This window comes from Onychomys torridus, chromosome X, assembly GCF_903995425.1.
Source record: "Onychomys torridus chromosome X, mOncTor1.1, whole genome shotgun sequence".
In the NCBI taxonomy this organism is placed as follows: Eukaryota; Metazoa; Chordata; class Mammalia; order Rodentia; family Cricetidae; genus Onychomys; species Onychomys torridus.
In genome coordinates this window covers 1,467,502-1,488,733 of record NC_050466.1, presented here as the reverse complement: position 1 = coordinate 1,488,733, position 21,232 = coordinate 1,467,502, and the positions used below count along the sequence as shown (strand labels likewise).

Genomic DNA, 21,232 nt, shown 5'->3' with positions numbered 1-21,232 from the left:
ATAGGCCAAGAATCTTTGCTCCCAAGAGTGCTGAGGAGAACAAATGACCCAAATATTTTAGAGGGAGTGTGTTGCTTGTGTTGTAAGACAGTAGACATCAGGTCCAACCTTCTGCTGTATGGCATCAGTCTCTGGGCCCTGAGCATTTGGCTCAAAGTTCTATCATTCCCCTAACCTCTGGTCTGACAGGACCTAGGACTCTGAGTCCCCAGAACAAACTTCTATCATCCATTAGCTCCTGAGTCCCCAGAGAGCCCTGGCCACACTCCTGTGGATCCCCTAGCTCCTGGGGCTGAAATGTAAGAACTCTCTGGAGTATCAGGCCCCAGCCGAAACTTCTGACTCAATGGACTAACTTCAGATGCTCAAGTTTTAGTGCAGAAAGAAAAAAAATAATATGACAATCCAAGAAAACGTATCTCCACAAAAAATGACTAATCCCACACTAATGGACCCAAATGAAAATGACTTAGGAGAATTTCCAGAGAAAGAATTTGAAAGAATGATTATAAGTATGTCCAAACAACTCAAAGAAAACAAGGATATTCTCTAAGAGAACAAGAGAGATAAATAAAACAAAGAAGTCAATATAAGATATGGAAATAGAGTTCAATAAAGACATACAATTACTGAAGAAAAGACAAACTGAAAGCATGCTGGAAACGAAAACAGTAAGCAGGGCTTCTGGGTAAGCTGATAGATGAGAAGCCATGCCGGAGCATGTGAGGCTTATCACATTAAGGAATTCAAAGGAATCTAAATACGTTATCACCCATCAGTCAGCCTCTTCTCCAGTCCTAGAGTCTACTTGATTAACACCCCCAACAAACCTCAGGTACCATTGGATCCACAGAATATTTCCACCAGTGACCTGGGCTTATTCCTGCAATAACAACCAAGGCAGCCACCACCCCCATGTGGACATTTTCCTCCATGTAAAATAGGCTAAACGAACTCTACCAGGAGAGCCACAAAAGTGGTCTTGGTAGGCATTTCACAAAAGGGCCTTCCCAGTGACTGCTGCCAGGGTCCCCATCAGTGCCCCAGTGGGAAAAGGTGAGGATGAGGGAGCTAAGCAAAGCTGTAAACAGTGCTGTAGGCACCACACAGCCACCAGCTGCTTCGGACTTTGGAAGTGTGAATGCAGCCAGTGTGGCTAGATGGAGTTTGCCTCAGCTACCCACAGCCCACAGAACAGAGGTAAGAAAACTCTCCATACAAGAGGATCCGGGAGCCCACAAGGGAAGAATTGGACTGGTAAAAATCAGCACAGCCTCTGACCAGGACCAGGACCAGGACCAGGGAGAAAAAGCAGGGACTCTGACAAAAAGAACTCCATCCAACTCTCCTCCCTCCCATACAGCTCTTTCTTATTAAAATGTAAAGCAGGGCATTCTAGCAGGCCAACACTGTCCCCTACTGTTCACACCTTTTGCTGCTTTGCACTCTCTTTCCTTTCTTTCTTCCTCTTTCCCCATATCCACTCCTTAGTATTACGTCTCCTAAAGCCCAGAGGCTGACACGGTTTATGGCACTGGGATACTCGTCTTTACCTCCTCTTTGTAGGCTACTATTAATCAAAACTCCCACATAGTCACATCACTTTTCTTTGCCTCAAGTATTCCCACTCCTGTGAATACCCCTTCCTCTACTTCCAGTGTAACAACATAACACGCAGCACTAGACTCAGAGTAAGTGTCTACCTCTCCTCCTTCCCTTCTCCACCCTGCTCACACTCACTTATCAGCATACACAGTAGCATCGGGATTCCTTTAGGCCCTAAAGTAATCAGTACTTAATAAGTGTCTGTTTTGTAGTCACTGTCTATTATCAGAGTGCTTTATCTACTGGATAGTGACTGCTGCTTCAGACAGTAGTCAACCCTCAGACTGGAGCTAGAGCCTGGTGCCTGGAACACTAGTTTAACCAGTACAATTGCTACAGTCTAGTATTACAAACATACCCACTGGAAGAAGAGAGGCAACCAGAAGTAAAACAACAACAACAACAAATCTTACCAACAATGTAACCCCTACAAGGCTGATCTTTGTGCAAAAATCCAAGTAACATGAGAACCCCAGACAGATTATCTGCTCCAAAAATTACCAATCCCACCATCCATACTAATGACCCCTAGTGAAAATGACTTAGACAAAATTCCAGGTACAGAATTCAAAATAACAATTATATATATGTAAAAATATCTCAAAGAGGACTCCAATACTTTCAAAGGGACCACAGACAGCTGAGTAAAACAAAGCAGTCAATACAGGATATGAAGATAGACTTTAATAAAGAGACATGCCTAAGAAAACTCAAACGAAAGTAATGGTGGAAATGAAAAACACAGTAGATAAATAGGATGAATCATATAGAAGATAGACATGTATGAAGACAGAATAGAGCATTCAATTTCAACCTGTGGGTCACAATCCCTTTAGGGGTCAAATGATCTTTCACGGAGGTTGCCTAAGACCATAGGGAAACACAGTTGTTTACATTATGACTCACAACAGTGGCAACATTACAGTTATGAAGTAGCAATGAAATAAATGTATGGTTGGGGTCACCACAGCATGAGGAACTGGACTAAAGGGCTGCAGCATCAGCAAGGGTGAGGACCACTGGCTTATAGGAATTGGATCATTCACTCCAAGTCAATGATACATTTAAAACAATGTATGAATTCTGGAACACCATGAAAAGGCAAAACCTATGTTTTCTTATCATGAAAGAAGGAAAAGAATTTCATACAAAAAGCATGAAAATAATTTTAATAAGATCACAGAAGAAAATTTTCCAAATTGAGAAGGACAGACACTCATTATGGTATAAGACATACACAAAGCACCAAACAGGACCAGAAAAGAAACATTTCTATAGTTGAAACACTAAATGAACAGAACAAAAAAAAAGTATATTGAAAGCTGAAAATGAGAAATGCCAAGTCACAAAGGTAGGCTTGTAAGGGTAACTGCTGACTTTCCAAGTTAACCCATGTATAGAATCGTATCATCTGCAAGTAGGGAGACTTTGATCCTTTATGGCTTTCACTTGTATTATTGCTCTAGCTAACACTTCAGTATTATGTTCATAGCGAGGGGAGAATGGACAACCTTGTGTCTTCCCTGATTTTAGTAGAAATGCTTCGAGTTTTTCTTCAGCTAGAATGATGTTGGCTATGGGATTCCTTTATACTGCTTTTGTCATGTGAAGATATGTTCTTTATGTCCTTGTTTTCTCCAGGACTTTTTTTTGTTAGTTTGTTTTTCGAGACAGGGTTTCTCTGTGTAACAGCCCTGGCTGTCCTGGAACTCAATCTGTAGACCAGGTTGGCCTCTAGCCCACAAATATCCACCTGCCTCTGCCTCCTGTGTGCTGGAATTAAAGGTGCATGCCAACATGTTTGGCTCAGTCACTTGATTTTTGATATAAAGCTATCAAACATACACATGGAAGAAAAGACAGCCTCTTCAATAAACCATGTTGGGAAAACTGGATATAGAGATGTAGAAGAATGAAACTTGATCCTTCTCTCTCAGGCTGTACAAAAATCAGTTGCAAATGGATCAAAATATCGATGTTAGACCCAAAACTCTGAAACTTCTAGAGAAAAGAGTAGGGCTACACTTAAGGATATAAGTTCAGGAAAGGACTTTCTGAATAGTACTCCCAGTAACTCAGGAAATAGGACCAACAATCAATAAGTGTGACTTGATGAATCTAAAGAGTTTCTGTACGGCAAAGAAGACTGTTACCAAATGAAGAGGCAGTCTATAGAATGGAAAAAAGATCTTTGCCAGCTATACATCTGACAGCGGTATAAATGTCTAGAATATAGAATCTTTTTTAAAAGCCTAGATACCAAGAAAACAACATGCCGGGCGGTGGTGGCGCACGCCTTTAATCCCAGCACTCTGGAGGCAGAGGCAGGCGAATCTCTGTGAGTTCGAGGCCAGCCTGGGCTACCAAGTGAGTTCCAGGAAAGGCGCAAAGCTACACAGGGAAACCCTGTCTCGAAAAACCAAAAAAAAGAAAACAATACAATTAAAAAGTGGGCTATGGACATGAAGAAAGTTTTCTCAGAAAAGGAAATGCAAATGGCTAAGGAAAAAGGGTTTAAGTGTTTGCCACCATTAGCCATCAGGGAAATGCAAAGTAAAACTATTTTGTGACTTCATTTTACCTAAGTCATATTAAAACAAAAGACAACAAATGCTTTTAAAATGTAGGGAATTGGAAAGCCCAATGCACTGTTAATGGGAGTGCCAGTTGGTACAGCTACTATGGAAATCAGTGTGGCAGTTCCTCAAAGAACTAAAAATAGATGAACAAAATGACCTAGTTATACAACTTCTGGGTGTATACCCTAAGGACTCTATTTTCTACTACAGAGACACTTGCACATCTAGTTACTTTTCTGTTACTGTGATAAAATACCACGACTGAACGCAACAATTAAGAGTTCATCTTGGATTAAAGTTTGAGAGAGCTAGGTGTCCATAACAGTAGGGGAACCATGATAGCAGGAGCAGGAAGCTGAAAGAACACATCGCAGTCATGCACAAGCAGCAGAGAAGGTGAGCATGGAATAGGGCAATACTATAAACCCTCAAAGCCTGCCCGCAGTGACGTACTTCATCCAGCAATGCTGGTCCTTCTAAATGTTCCTTAACATCCTCAGAAACACCAGCTGGGACCACGTGTTTAAATGCATGACTCTATGGGAGAACATTTCTCATTCAAATCACAACAGCTAAGAAATGGAATTAACCTAGGTGTCCAATTGATGAATGGATAATGAAAATTCGGTACGTTAGGCACACTGGAATTTTATTTAGCAAGAAAGGAAATACATTGAGTGAGGTAACAAAGACGCAAAGAATCAAACATTTTATATTTGGATCTTAACATAAAATCCTAAGATTTGTGTGTTTGATGTGGAATACTTGTGGAATCCAAAAAAGGAGAAAGGGAATATTGATAGGGAAGGGGAAGAAAGATTCTTTAATCTGTTTTTATCATAGAAATCATATGAGATTTCCACTTAGTTTTCATTTGGCTTATTAATTTTATAAGTATAATTACTTGAGAATTTCATAAAATGTATTTTGAGCATATTCATCTTGCCCCCACTCCTTGCTCTAACTTCCCCCCAGATCTACTCCCTCCACTTTTAAATGTCATGACCTCTGAATCTATATAACATGTACTGCTGAGTATATGTAACAGATGTAGGTTTATCCACTGGAACATGGTCACCTACCAAGGACGACAATATTAAAGAAACATGAATCATCCTCCTGCAGAAGCTATCGACTGTCAATAGCGATACCCTTTACTTTTTTTTTGGATGTGGGGTTTTCTCTGGGATAACCATGAACAATAACTAGAGAGGAATTATCTCAGACTCACACCTGACAAAAGGCTTTTTATTTTAGCAGCCTATGGCTTCTGGGAGAAGTATTATCCCCTATGTATGTAACTCTAATTAGATTCATATAGATTCTCCCCTGTTGTTGAATATTATTTTAAGGTGTGTTACTTTTGTTTATGCTCTAGAACATTTGTTTAATGATACAAAGATGTGTTACATTTGTTTGATTAAATAAAATTCACCTGCAGTCATGAGGCTGAGTCAGCAACTAGCTGACAGGAGAGGAGGAGCCATGTGGAGAAGGATTTTTAAGTGGGGGTGAGGAGAAGGGTGAGGGCTTTGGAGGAGATTCTAGCAGGGAGAGGAGGTGAGCGACTTGCTATTCGGCCTCTCTGAGGAGCAGCATTCCACCTCAACCTTTGAATCTTGAGTTCTTTGGAGGGACAGAGATTAAGTAAGTTCCCTTTGTAGCTTTGAAAGAGTTGGTGCCTGGCAGCTGGAGTTGCAGTTGCTGATTAGGACAGTCATGGCTTAAAAGGCAGCAACAGTTTAAAAATAGAACAACACTCCTCACCAAACTTTCCTTCCTCTTATTCTTTCTGTCCCTTTCATATCACTTTCTCAACACCTAAACTTCAGATTATGAATTAAAGAATGAGAATACCATACTAACACATAAAATATATTTTCATAAAATTATAGAAGAAAAATTTCCAGAATTCAAAAGATGCATATGCAGGTACAAATAGACAGGACAGAAAAGAAACTTGCCATGACATTTTATAGCTAAAACATTAAAAACAGAATAAGGCTATTGAAAGGGCACCTGCAAGAGAGAAAGGTCAAGTCACTCATAAAGGCAGGGTCATCAGAATAGCACCTGATTATTTGACATTTAAAGCCAGAAGGGTCTGAAAACATGTATTCCAAATTCTGAAAGATCAAAACCGTCAACTCTCACTACTATAACCAACAAAATGATCTATTAAAATTGAGGGAGAAATGAAAAGCTTCCATGATAAAAACAGACTAAAGAAATTTCCAATAACCAAGCCAGCTCAACAGAGGATATTGTAAGGAATAATTTAGTCTAAAGAAAAGAATAAACATACTTAAGAGGTCATAGGGAATAAACAATGCCAGGATCAAATGAAGTCTAAGAAAATGTCACAAAATCAACAAAAGGTAGAAATATATATATTTCAATAATACTCTGCATATTAATTGTCTCAATTACCCAGTAAAAAGACAGCAGATTAACTGATTGGATTAGAAAATAGTATCCATCTTTTTATTCATGTTAAGAAACATACCTTACCATCAACAACAGATACCACCTTAGGGTAAAAGGGTGGAAAAAATTATTTCAAGCAAATTGAACTAGGAAACAAATAGGCCTAGCCATTCTAATATCTGAAAAAATAGATTTCAAACCCAAAGTAGTCAAAAGAGATGAGGGTCACTCATCAAAGGAAAAATAAACCAATAAGATATCACAGTTCTAAACATACACACCAAACACAGGTACACCAAATTTCATGTAAAACCTCAACAGATTAACTATAACATGGTGATAGTGGGTGACTGCAATACCTCAGCCTCACCAACAGCAGATCATCTGAACAAAACTAAATAGAGAAAACACTGGAGCTAACTGACATCATAAATCAAATGGGATATCTACAGAAGATTATGCTCAAACACTAAAGAATACACACTCTTCTAGTAGTCCATAGGACTTATATGCTAAAACAGATCACATATCAGGACACAAAGCCTCAAAAATATAGGGAAAATGATATATCCTGTATTCTATCTTACCACAGCTGAAGAAAGCTGTATATCAACAACAACAAAAGAACTACAGAAAGAACTCAAAGTAATGGAGACTAAATAACAGAATACTGAATGATAATTGAGTCAAAAATGAAATCACAGCCACTCCTCAGGTAAGACTGCCCCATCCCCACCCCACCAGTGCCTGCCTAATGTAACCCCAACTCCTATCTTTGTCAACACGTCCTGTGCACACCTCTAACAGAAGCCATCTCTTCCACCAGAGACCAGACCAGCTTCCTGAACCCCAGGTAAGCCTGCTCCCCACCCTGCCTGAGCTTGCCCAGAATAACTCCAACTGCCTTTCAACATATCCTGGCCCACATCTCTGCTGGAAGCCTTCTATCCTATCAGAGGCAAGGCTAGCTTCCTGAAAACCAGATCACCCACCACCCCTACCACCACCTGTATACCCCCCACCATAATCCCAAGTGTACTTCCTCTCCTTTCCAACTTATTCTGGCCCACACCTCTGGTGGAAGCTTTCTATTTCCCAGAGGCCTAGCCAGAACCCTGAACCCTACATAAAACTCCCCACCCTGCCCATGCCTGCCCAATGTAACCCCAACTTCCCTTCCTTAAGGGACACTTGAACATGTGGCTCTGGTAGGCCTTGCCCTTCTCCCCCATAACCTCTGCCTTGCTAAAAACCATTTCCTCCTCCTAAGGCTGACTACCAAGGTCCAGCTATCAGAAGCTCCCTGTGGCTCATCTAATTAACATAACCAATTAAAATTAAACACCTCATCCTAACAGGGGGTTTCTCCCTTTACCTTTATAAACCACTATTTGCCTATGTGCCATGTCTGTATCCTCTCTATGAAGAGGCAGTCAGTCCTTCGTCCCTTCCCCCTTTCTCTTGTCCCCTTCTCCCTTCTCCCTTCTTTTTTACCACAGCATTCTAGCCCATTCTACCATTCTAACACAGACTTCTCCTTTTTCTCTTCTCTCTCTCTCTCTCTCTCTCTCTCTCTCTCTCTCTCTCTCTCTCTCTCTCTCTCCCTCTCTCTCTTTTTTGGTTTTTCAAGACAGGGTTTCTCTGTGTAGTTTTGGTGCCTTTCCTGGATCTCGCTCTGTAGCCCAGACTGGCCTCGAACTCACAGAGATCCACCTGGCTCTACCTCCCAAGTGCTGGGATTAAAGGCATGCGCCACCAACGCCCAACTCCTTTTTCTCTTCTTAAGAATGACACCTGCAAGGTCATTTGCTGTTGTTTTCTGCCTCAGTCAGAAAGCAGCTACTAACTTTTCTTCCCAGCTTAATGAAGGATCTCTCTGTGAAAAGAGGTGTTTGGGTGTGGTTTGTGCCTGATCCAGGGTCTGGAAGGAAGCCCCCGCTGTGCAGGAGTCCCCTTCACCTCCCTCTCCTCATCACCATATCCAGGTCTACACCTCTGACTGAAGCTTTCCACCCCATCAGAGGCCAGGCCAGCTCCCTGAAAACCAGGTAAGCCACCTCCTCATTTACCCACCCGTGCCTTCCCAACATAACCCCAACTACCCCTCCTTTCCTTGTCAATGTGTCCTGGCCTACACCTATGGTGGGAGCCTCCCCACCCCCCAGAGACAAGACCAGAATCCTTAACCCTAATTAATACTGCCCGCCCCTAACCCTGATCATGCTCTCACAGCATAGTTCCAACTGGCCCCTCATCTCCTCACCACCATATCCTAGCTCATAGCTCTGGCAGAAACATTCTACCCCATCAGAGACCAGGCCAGAATCTGGATCCCCAGAGGCCAAACCAGCATCCTGAACCTCAGAAACCAGATCAACTCCATGAAAACCAGGCAGAAGCTTCCTACTCCACCAGAAGCCAGGCCAGCATCTGAACCCCAGAGGATCCCCATCCAGATAGGAGGCCATGTATATACACAGCCAGAACTTCAGCCTCAAACTTGGGCAGCAAACCCCTGCCAGACCAGAGGCAACCCAGGCCATCAGAATTCCAGCTCCCAACACAGGTAGAGAACCTCTACCTAACCACAGGCCATGGGATACAGAAGACTAGAGAGGAAACAGAAACTAAGGAATAAAACATCCATCCAACAAAGTCACATTCAGAATTTGGCACCTGGACCTATAATCATTCCAAACCCAGATGCCTAAATGCAAGTGTAAGAACACAACAACAGCTAGAGCAGTATGTCGCCACTAGAGCAAGCCATCCCACTACAGCAAACCCTGAAAATTCCAACACAGCCAAAAGCACAAGAAAAATATCTTAAAACAAATTTTATGATGATTGTAGAGGTCCTTAAAGAAGAGCTTAAAATGCCACTTAAAGAAATAGAAGAAAAGACAATAAAAAATTGGAGGAAATCAATAAATCTCTTAAACAATGTCAAGAAAACCAAGAATACAACAAACCATTGACAGAAATGAATGATACTTTCAGGACCTGAAAATGGAAATAGAAGCAATAAAGAAAACACAAACTGGAATTCTGGAGATGAAAAATCTAGGTAAGTGAACAGGAACCACAGATGCAAGCATTGCCAACAGAATACAAGAGATGGAAAAGAGAATCTCAGGCATTGAAGACACAATAGAAGAAATTGATACATCGGTCAAAGAAACTGTTAAATCTAAAATATTCCTAACACAAAACATCTAGGAAATCTGGGACACTATGAAAACATCAAACATAAGAATAATAGGAACAGAAGAAGGAGAAGGTTCCCAGCTCAAAGTCCCCGAAAATATATTGAACAATATCATAGAAGAAAATTTTCCTAACCTAAAGAAGGACACGCCTATAAAGGTACAAGAAGTTTACAGGCCACCAAATAGATTGAACCAGAAAGGAAAGACTTCTCAGTACATAATAATCAAAATACCAAACACACAGAACAAAGAAAGAATATTAAAAGCTGTGATAGAAAAAGGCCAAATAACATATAAAGGCAGATCTATAAGAATTACATCTGACTTCTCAATGGAGACTCTAGAGGCCAAAAAGGCCTGAACAGATTTCCTGCAGGCTCTTAAGAGACTGTAGATGCCAACCCAGACTACTATACCCAGGAAAACTTTCAATCACCATAGATAAAGAAAGATATTTCAGGACAAAGTCAAATTAAATATTATCTCTCCACAAATCCAGCCCTACATAAGGTACTAGAAGGAAAACTCCAACCCAAGGAGGTTAACTACATCCACAAAACACAGCATAACCCAAAGAACACACACACACACACACACACACACACACACACACACACACACACACATCAACAACAACTATAAGAAAATAACAGGAATTAACAATCATTGGTCATTGCTCTCTCAATATCAATGGATTCAACTCCTCAATAAAATGACATGGACTCACAAAATGGACGTGAAAAAAAAAAAGATCTATCCTGCTGCATACAAGAAACACACCTCAATATCAAAGATAGACATTACCTCAGAGTAAAGGTTTGGAAAAAGATTTTTCCAAGCAAATAGCTCCAAGAAGCAAGCTGGTGTAGCTATTCTAATATGTAACAAAATAGTCATCAAACCAAAATTAATCAAATGAGATGGAGAAGGACACTTCATACACATCAAAGGAAAAATCCACCAAGATGGCACCTCAATTCTCAACATCTATGCCCCAAAGAAATGGGTACCCACTTTTGTAAAGGAAATACTACTAAAGCTTAAATGACACAGTGACCCTCACACACTGATAGTGGAAGACTTCAACACCCCACTCTCACCAATGGAGAGATCATTCAGATAAAAACTGAACAAAGAAATACTGGAGCTAACAGATGTTATGACTCAAATGGAATTAACAGATATCTACAGAACATTTTACCCAAAGACAAAATAATATGCCTTCTTCTCAACACCTCATTGAACCTTCTCCAAAATTGACTATATATATACACTAAGTCACAAAGCAAGTCTCCACAGATACAAGAAAATTGAAATAACCTCCAGCACCCTGTCAGACACCATGGATTAAAGCTGGATTTCAACAACACAAACTACAGAAAGCCTGCAAACTCATGCAAACCAAACAACTCTCTACTGAATTACCACTGAATTGAGGAAGAAATAAAGAAATTGAATACTTCCTATAATTCAATAAAAACCAATGCACAGCATACCCGACTTAGGGACACAATGAAAGTGGTGCTAAGAGGAAAGTTCATAGCACTAAGTGCCTGCATAAATAATTTGGAGAAATCTCATATTATCGACTTAACAGCACACCTGAAAGCTCTAGAACAAAAAGAATAAATCACAGCCAAAAGGAGTAGATGACAGGAAATAATCTGAGAGCTGAAATCAACAAAATAGAAACAAAGAAAAGAATCAATGAATCAAAGAGTTAGTTCTTTGAGAAAATAAACAAGATAGACAAACCTTTATCCAAACTAACTAAAAGGCAGAGAGAGAATATCCAAATTAACAAAATAAACAAAAAGGGGGACATAACAACAGACACTGAGCAAATCCAAAAAATCATTGCATCATGCTTCAGAAACATATACTCCACAAAATTGGAAAAAATTTAGAAGAAATGGATAAATTACTTGATAGATACCACTTACCAATATTAAATAAAAATCAGACAAACAATTTAAATAGACCTATAACCCCTAAGAAAATAGAACTAGTCATCAAAAGTCTCCCAACCCAAAAAAGTCCAGGGCCAGACACCAATAGCATAGGCACTAAGATCAACAATTAATAAATGTGACCTCATGAAACTGAAAAGTTTCTGTAAGATAAAGGACATGGTCCACAGAACAAATGGCAGCCTACAGAATGGAAAGATCTTCACCAACCCTACATCCAACAGAGGGCTGATTTCCAAAATATATAAAGAACTCAAGAAACTAGATATCAACAAACCAAATAATCCAATTAAAAATGGGGTACAGATCTAAACAGAGAATTCTCAACAGAAGAATCTCAAATGGCCAAGAAACACTTAAAGAGATAGATGTTCAACATCCTCAGCCATCAATGAAATGCAAATCAAAACGACTCTGAGATACTATCTTACACCTGTCAGAATGACTAAGATCAAAAACAGAAGTGATAGCTCATGATGGAGAGGATGTGGAGCAAGGGGAACACTCCTCCATTGCTGGTGGGAGTCAAACCTTATACAGCCACTCTGGAGAACAATATGGCAATTTCTCAGAAAAATGGGAATTCAGCTACCTCAAACCCCATCTATACCACTCTTGGGCATATACTAAAAGAATGCTCAATCATACCGCAAGGACACTTGCTCAACTATATTCATAGCAGTGTTATGCATAATAGCCAGAACTTTTAAACAACCTAGATGTCCCTCAACTGAAGAACAGATAAAGAAAATGTGGTACATTTACACTATGGAGTATTATTCAGCTGTTAAAAACCATGACATCATGAAATTTGCAGGCAAATAGAGGGAACTAGAAGAACAATAATCCTATGTGAAGTAACCCAGACCCAGAAAGACAAACTTACTCACTCATATATTACTATATATTAAGGGATAACCATGCCACCTAAAAATCCACAGACTCTGAGAGGCCAGTTAACAAGGAGGGCCCAATGGGGGACACATGGATCTTCCTGGGAAGGGGAAATAGAAAAGATATCATGAACTGGGGGATGGTGGGTACAGGAACATGAGAGATCAGGTGGGGTGGGAGAGTGGAAAGAGTACTTAAAGAGATGACTAGAAATGGGGGTGCATTTCAGGGTCCAGTAGAAACCTGGTGCAAGGGAAACTCCCAGGAATCTACAAGGATGACCCCAGCTAAGACTCCTAGCAATAAGGGGTACATAGCTGGAACTGGCCATCTCCTTTGACCCAGAAAGACTACCAGTGCAGGAATTGGGACACTAACCTAGCCACAAAACCTCAGCCACATAACCTTTGACAGGAAAGAAACAGTCTTTCCTGCCTATGGCATATATGCTGGGGTAAAAAGATTGTGGGAGTGGCCAACCAATAATTGGTCTAGCCTGAGACCTACGCCTCAAGAGTGAACCCACCCCTGACACTGCCTGGAGCATCAGAACCCAGAGGCTGGATGACCCTGAGAGCTAGGTTAGAACCAAACATGACTGAAGAACAAATGTCCCAGTAATAATGCCTAATGATATTCTGCTAAACTCATAGTTCAGTGCCTAGCCCAGTTATCATCAGAGAGCCTTCATCCAGCAATTGATGGAAACAGATGCAGAGACCCACAGCCAAACATTAGGCAGAGCGCAGGGAATTATGCTGAAGAGAGGGAGGAAGGATTGTAGGAGACAGAGGGGTCAAGGACATCACAAGAAAACCCACAGAATCAATCTGCTCACATGAGCTCACAGAGACTGAACCAACAACCAAGGAGCCTGCATAGGACTGACCTAGGCACTTTGCACATGTGACAGTTATGTAGCTTGGCCTTCTCGGGGGACTCCTAACAATGGAAGTAGGAGCTGTCTCTGACTCTTTTGCTGCCTTTTGGGAACCTATTCCTCATACTGAGTTGCCTTGTCCAACCTTAATACAGGAGAGGTATTTAGTCCTGCCACAACTTGATATGCCATGCTTGGTTGACATCCATGGGAGGCCTGCCCTGCTCTGAACATAAATGGAGGAGGAGTGGATGGGGTAAGGGCAGAGGGGAGGTGGTAAGAGGGACTGGGAGGAGAAAAGGGAGGGGAAACTTTGGTTGGGATGTAAAATAAATATTAAAAAATAAGAGTGAAATCAAGAAGAAAAACTTTCAAAATTTATAATTAAATGAAAAATAAAAGATATAAAAATAAATATGAAAATGGTTAAATATGGGGAATATAGAGGCTAAAGGACTTAAAGGGAATGGGGGTGAAATATGGGGCAAAGAAAGGGGTAGTGAGTAGGTTAAAGAAAACTAGGGATGTATGACAAACTATGGAAACCCATTTGTTAATAAGGTAATTTAAAACTACAGTTTTCAAAAGAAACAGTTAGAATGGAATTACCCTACATGGATGAACGATGTCTTTCCCATGGCTCATTAGTTAAAAAATCTCATTGCAAGGCATAAGATACCTCCCTATGAGTTATTGGTCAGGGAGCACCAGCAGTCTCCAAAGCAGAACAAGATATTGCCATTGCCCTTGGTTACCTCCATAACTACACGGTAAGATTCTATTAGGGAAAACACCACATACTTTGGCTGTATGACATAGAGGAATCAACTTCAAAACACCTGGGAAACTCTCTCCTGCTGTTTGGTTACCTTTCACAGTGTCATAAGTTATGCAGGCTGCTGGGGAAGGAAAGACATCAGTGACCTCATCCACCAGTGCTGGGTCCTGCATGCTACAATATCATCTTGTGAGGCAAGATGTGCCCACAGATGTGAAAGTGGCATGACTGTTATGGGGTAACTAACTGTTTTATGATCAAATTTGAGGCCTGATGCACAGGAAGTCATTTCATACATGTTACTGTAGCTCTCTCAAAGGGCCACAGTTTGGAAGGTTGTAGGCCCTAAGGTATAACCTGCTGATGTGGTTTTGCTAAATAGTCATCTTGTCAAACTGCCTTCCAAATATTTGTTTCAAACTTATAGACCTGGGCTGCTCTCAACCTTGGTCATTTGAGAAGCTTCTTTTTGCAGTGGGCAGCAGTTGATGCAAAGTCAATATGATGAGAAGAAAAGATTGATCGCACAGTACCAAAGAAGACACTTGTATTAATCCTACTACCACTAAAGCTCAGGGATATGGCAGAAGAGTGGAAAGGATAGAAAGGGTGCAGTGAAGTGCTATCTATCATTTGGGCAGGACATGACTATTGTACTTAGGAGTTCACAGCAGCTGTGGTTACCTTCAGAACATCAAGCCAGCCAAAATCCCAGCATAGAGGGAGTAGATGATGACCATGGTCTACCCCTTACTGAGAAGCTATTGGTAGTGAACAGTTGCTGAAGGAGGGAGAATCACTGCTTTTGAGGATGTGGCCACTGATAGGTTTCCCATACTCAAATGGTTGGTCATATACCCATGCATATATGGGTAGCATTAACTGGATTAGTGGGTTATCAAAAAATAAAGACATATATTTAGGGTAGAATTGGGAGGATGTTAGAGTCTATGACGGGGTGAAGTGGGGGTAGATATAATTATATTTCATTGTATGCATACATGTATGAAATGTTCAAAATAAGAATAATATTTTAATAAAATTATTTTAATTTTTAAATAAGAAAATAATATTTTAATAAGAAAAATCCTGATGTGTGGACAAGGAATGAGTCCCAGGATATGGTGTTAAATGAATCAAACATTTTATAAAACAATTCATATTACATGCTACTGCCCATTTAAAATGATTGCTAAAATTTGGGAATAATTAAACTACAGGGCTACAAAGCCACAAAGCAGAGTTCTGACTTTGCCAATGGAATGCATGGGAGACACTTGTGCTTTCGATTTTGTACTGTGTGGATAGGTAACCTATAAAAATGAATAGAGCTTAAATTGGCAAATAATACAAATTTAAAAGTAAAAAGCAAGCAAGCAGGTACCGGCAGGCACTGAAGAGCCCTTTTCTGGTGCCAAAGTAGAAAGAAAGGGGTCTGCACTGTTGGATTATCTAGAAGGTTCTGTTTCCTTTCTGTGGCCTTCTTTCCAAATATCTGCTTGCAATTTTGTCTCTGTTTTCAGCTGCATGACTCCTCACTCCAATCTTATATTTTTTTACCTTAAATTTTCCACTCAGGAAACCTGAGCTGAGTGAAAATGATTAGGAAAAACAAATACATTCTCTCCTTGGCCTTGAACCCCCGAGCTATCAAAGTGAGCCTCATTTATCATCACCTCCGAACAGCCTGTGATCCCCCAAAGGATGAGAAGCAGAGAAAGACTGACCTAGTGGCGATGATCACCTCGGTGGCGTTCTTGGCCTTCAGGACTTTGTTCAACTCAGTGGTTGCAGACTCCAAGTGCTGCATGGCAGCAGCCTAGGGGAAACACAGAGTGTTCACTCTCAGAAGCTTAGCATTGTGACTTACCATACTGCATCTCTTCAACCCACCCCTGACCATCTTTACCAGAAACTCGACAGCCTTTCTGGAAATAAACCCAAATAATTCTTGTTAAAAGTGCCTAATGATAATCTTGGATCTAAAATCGTTCTAAAAGAGGAACTCTTATGAAAAAAATCTCATACTATACAGATAATAAATAATAGATCTGTGATTCTGATTCATAATTTTTCAATACCCGAAGTTTACTTTTTTAATAAGATTGCTAACAATACAGCTTCCACTCATATACTACTAAGTATGTAACTGACTGTGTTCTAAGTTATATGTACACATTATTTTTATGTGCTCTCAATATCTACTACCCTGAGAGGTTAAGATTACTTGTATGCCCATTTCACAAAAGAGAAAACTGAGGCACAAGAAAGGAATTATTGGGTAGCAGCTGTTAGATTTGATTCCAGGTAGTCTTGACTCTTGAGTCTGTATTCCCACTTACAAGTTGTAATCCTTCCTATCACTTCCAGGTCCAACCATCTGCCAAGTCCTTATAATCTTACTTTCTCAGTATGTTTCCAGTTTGTCCAATTCTCCTCACCTCTGTTACCAAGTCACAAACCTCAGTCACCATCATCTCTAGTTTGAATAAAGTCAGCACTTCCCAATTGTTCTCCTTGCCTCTGATCATTAGTCCTTGAGTTGCCTCCTCACACACCATGGGCTACTACTCAGTGATGGGTAGTTGGTTGGGTATATGATAAAGCAAATATAATGAGATTTCAATGGTGGACATTGCCATTTCAACTTCCCAATATATTTGGAAGTTTGTATAATAAGTAAGGTGAAAAAAAAAAAACAGGCTGGGAAGATGGCTCAGTTGGTAAGAGCACTTGCATTGAAAGAATGAGGAGCTGAGTTTGAATCCCCTAGCCCACATAAAAAAAAAAAAACAGCATAGTAAGATACACCTGCAGTTCCAGTGATAGTTGAGATAGGAGTCAGAGACAGGCAGAGCCCTGGAATCTAGTCAGCTAGCTGGCCTTGCCTACACTGTGATATTCCAGGCCAATTAGAGACTCTGTCTAACAAAAGGGTGGAAGGTGCCTAAGGACCCAAACCAGAGGTCATCCTCTGATCTCTGACCACACTTGTATGCTATGCACATGTATACCTATCCCACATCCATGCAAACAAAATCCCCCCAAACTCTTCTAAAATTCTCATTGCTCTTAGGATAAAAATCTAACTTTCTTACAGTGCTTTATTAGCCTTTTCTGGGTTGGTCCCTGATTACTTCTCTAGTCTTTCATTTTGTATGTCCAGCCACTCTGCCCTAGACATTATGAATGCTTTTCAGTCCTGTTAATATGATAGTCTTTTTTGTCTTTGGAACAGTATTAAAACAGGCCTGTGATAGTTTGAATAAGAATGGCCCCCATAGGTTCATATATTTAAATGCTTAGGAAGTAGCACTGTTTGGAAGAATTAGAAGATGTGGTCTTGTTGGAGAAAGTGGGTGGGGTGGGCTTTGAGGTTTCAGACAATAATGGACTAAACCTCTGAAACTGTAAGCCAGCCCCAATTAAATGCTTTCTATTATAAGAGTTGCTGTAGTCAGGGCATCTCTTCAGCAACAGAAACCCTAAGACAGGCCTCCTTTGTTCTTTTCTCCTAGTTCTTGCTGTTTCTTGGGTCTAAGCTGAAATGGCACTCATTATGGATGTTTTCCATGACACGTCACAGAGGGACATACAGACATACACGCAGCACTTTATCAAAACTTTACCTTTTCTACCTCTAAGTAGACTCTGAGCTCTACAACAACAAGGGCTATATTATTCTTCTTTATCTCCTAATGTGTAAGAATGTTTACTAATACAGTACCTCATATACAGTAGTTATTCCACAAGCAATTTTGAGTGAATGAATGAATAAATAACTAAAATTACTTACATCCCTGATGCCTAGCATGTCTGTAGTAAATAGCTGCTGATTAATGTCTCCTGTCCTCAGAGATCTCATCCTCATTGAGTCCAGGGAAATACTACATATTCTTTCTAGGCTTTTCTTCATATTTCACTTGTGATCAAAGGATTGCTCTGAATTATAGCTCACCACTAATTACCTCAAATTGTGGTATATCCATCACCGCCTGTCTTGTTAGCAGTGGGAATTGTCTGGGGTTTTCACGGACCGTCACACTCCATCTAAAATCAAGTTTAAACACAAATATTATTACAAGTGAAATCAGTGCTTCACAGTACAAGAAAGAGTTCAAACTATATGTGTTTGGGGAAGAGGGCTAGAGAGTGTACTCAAGCAGTGTACCTAATCTCAAAGTATACATAAGAGAGGATTCTACTTCATGATGTCCCTAGGTTAGTGTTATGGAAGGAATTTTTCTCAGGACCCTCAGAAATCAGTGTTTTTCAACTAGAGGTAGCATCATGAGCACCAGAAATATGTTTACAAAATATTTGTGCCAGATCCTTGCTCAAGATGCACAGAATAAGAATCTTTATAATGATCCCAGATTTGTATCTTGAAAAGCCACACCTCACTATAAAAGTCCTATTTCTCAGGATATAGGATGACAATATTCTCTCTATTCTCTGGAGTAGAGAAAATAAAAGCCAATTGGTGCTGAATCTCCTCCTCCACCCCTTTTTAAAAAAGTTTCTCTGAGAGCCTGATAATACTAGAGTCTTTCTCAGGAGTAAGTACACTTCCACTGGACAAGTGATTATGCATTTTGGAGGACACTTAGCAAACTCTTGAAATGTATCCATGAAGCCCCTGCTCTATGATCTTTAAGGGGGGAAGAGGGGCTCCTACAATATGTGAGGGATATATGGCTCTCTGGCTTCTCAATAGACAAGCCTGTACTTTGCCCACAAGGGAAATGGCACTTCAAAGGGGGCTGGGTTCTGGACTAAGAGGGCAGAAATAGAAGAGGCATAGGTATATGGCCTTTTGGTCACTCACCTATCTAAAATCCTCACGTGAGCCTGCTCTACTCTGCTGAGAACATCCAGTGGTGAGTCACTTTTATTCCAGAATGCTCCCCAGCCAAGGACACGAGAGAGGTCATTACCAGTTCCGAGTGGGATGATTGCCAGCTGACACTGCAAGAACAAAGAGAGACACTCATTTAGGCAGTCTTTCCACCATGTTTCCCTCACTGAAAGACTTTGAGAAGGAATAGCAGGCATAGGCCTTACAGCCAGGGACTTTAAAGGATTTCTTTATAGTAAGTATAGCAGGAGGGGATTTGGAGTTGAATGGTATTTTCTTAAATGAATTGGACCCCATTCTTCATCATCATCATCATCATGATATTCTACTCAGTTTCTGGGTTATTGCAAAAGTCATAGCTATAGCTGTTTGAGTTGGAGCCCAGCAAGAGAGATGCTAGTTTCTGGATTCAGAAGAGCAAGGGACTGCCTAGAGAAGGGAATAATTAGGGGAAAGTTTATGCCCCTTTAGAGACTCAGAGAAGAAAATCATTGCCCTCACAAGAAGAAAATTGGAACATTCTTCTTTTTTACCTCTTTACTTTGAAGCCTAGATAAGGCTCATTCTTTATGCCCATTCCTTTATTTCTCCTTCACCCAGATACAGAGAATTGTCTTAAGTGAGCATGTTTAGATTGCTCAGGTTAACTATTAAGCTTGTAGAAGACATGTTTGTAGATAGGATGAGTGCAGACTTGGGACTTCTTGGAATAGATAGCTCCATACCCCCCACTCTTTCTAGCAATAGTTAACTGACTCAGCCAGGGACTTACCCTATCATGCAATCCAAAGGCATCAATCGTAGATAAGACCCAGCTTACACTGCCATCTCCACCACAAACCAGAACACGAAAACGAGCAAAGTTCTTGAACATACAGATGCTGCAAGGAAGAAGGAAAAAATGAAATAATTTCATGACTAATTGGAATTTATAAGTATTTCTTACAGTATGTCAGGACCTAAGGACTCCTGCTTTAGCACCCTTTCTGCCTTCTCTTTGCATTAGCCTCTGACTCTGTGTACATTTGTGACCCCAGCTTCACAAGGCAATCTCAGCAATCAGACCTTGCCTCAACTCAGGCTTTTGTGCTTAGCCTTTCTCTGGAAGCCACTAAGAATCTAGTCATCTGCTGAGTCCTGGAAGAATACTTTGCATAGCTGTCAGTGGCTCACAGGAACCAGCACTGGATTGTCAAATGATTCCATAAGAAAACAAGTCTGTAGTGACAGCCCCTTTGCTTCTTCCTCTGATGTCAAAGGGCATAGCTTTCTGTTTTGCCAATCAGAAAAAGTGAAGCAAGTTTGGGAGCAGGAAAAGGGACTGAAGAGATTTCTGGGAGAGGGCCAAAAGGTAAAATATTCAAGTCATATATTTGTGTATCTGCCTGCATACAAGCACTAATCCCAGAAAACAATTCTAGCCTAGATCATAAAGGGGTAGTAGACTGTTCTGTATACCTAACCATACCACCTTAGCCCATGCTTACCCTGCTTCAGGTCCACCCTTCGCCAGGTCAAATACTTGAGATGGATTAAGATACTGCTTGAATTTTCGGAGAAAGACGATCCCTTGATGATCTCCACTTTTGGAGTTGATGAAGATGAGCAAGGGACAGGAACAAGTCAATGGCCAATCAAGATTCCAGAAGTCAGGCGATACCACTAATTGGCCTGATAAACAAACAAGAGAAAAAGAAAAAGGGCAATTGAGACGAGATAAGATATGATCTAGCATCACATATTTTACAGAGACTTTCTGAGTACCATCCCCAATCCTTTGCTATTAAGGAGTAGAGGAAAAGCTAGAACATCATTAAAAGTGGAGTAAACATGTTTGCTCTACTATTTCTGGGCATTCTCCTATCATTTTCTGAGAAATTATTATATACCAGGTATCATATTAGATATTGTTAGGAATATAGCCCTCGACCTCAAGCCAGGGAGATGGACACATATACAAGTGAGCATGCTGGAAGACAATTAATGAAGAAATTGCTACACCAGCCGAAGATTTTTAAAACTTTGTGGGAAA

General features: G+C 40.5%; 1 protein-coding gene across 1 annotated transcript in view; it reads right to left on the bottom strand.

The window, feature by feature from the left end:
* Window positions 1-21,232, bottom strand: part of Dgkk (diacylglycerol kinase kappa) — a 124,762-nt gene that overhangs the window by 23,743 nt on the left and 79,787 nt on the right. The window contains exons 9-13 of the mRNA XM_036174880.1: window positions 20,688-20,871; window positions 19,973-20,081; window positions 19,171-19,310; window positions 18,311-18,392; window positions 16,070-16,161 (exon numbers count right to left, since the gene is read on the bottom strand). Coding sequence (XP_036030773.1) covers window positions 16,070-16,161; window positions 18,311-18,392; window positions 19,171-19,310; window positions 19,973-20,081; window positions 20,688-20,871 — 607 coding nt within the window. The remainder of the gene's footprint in view (window positions 1-16,069; window positions 16,162-18,310; window positions 18,393-19,170; window positions 19,311-19,972; window positions 20,082-20,687; window positions 20,872-21,232) is intronic.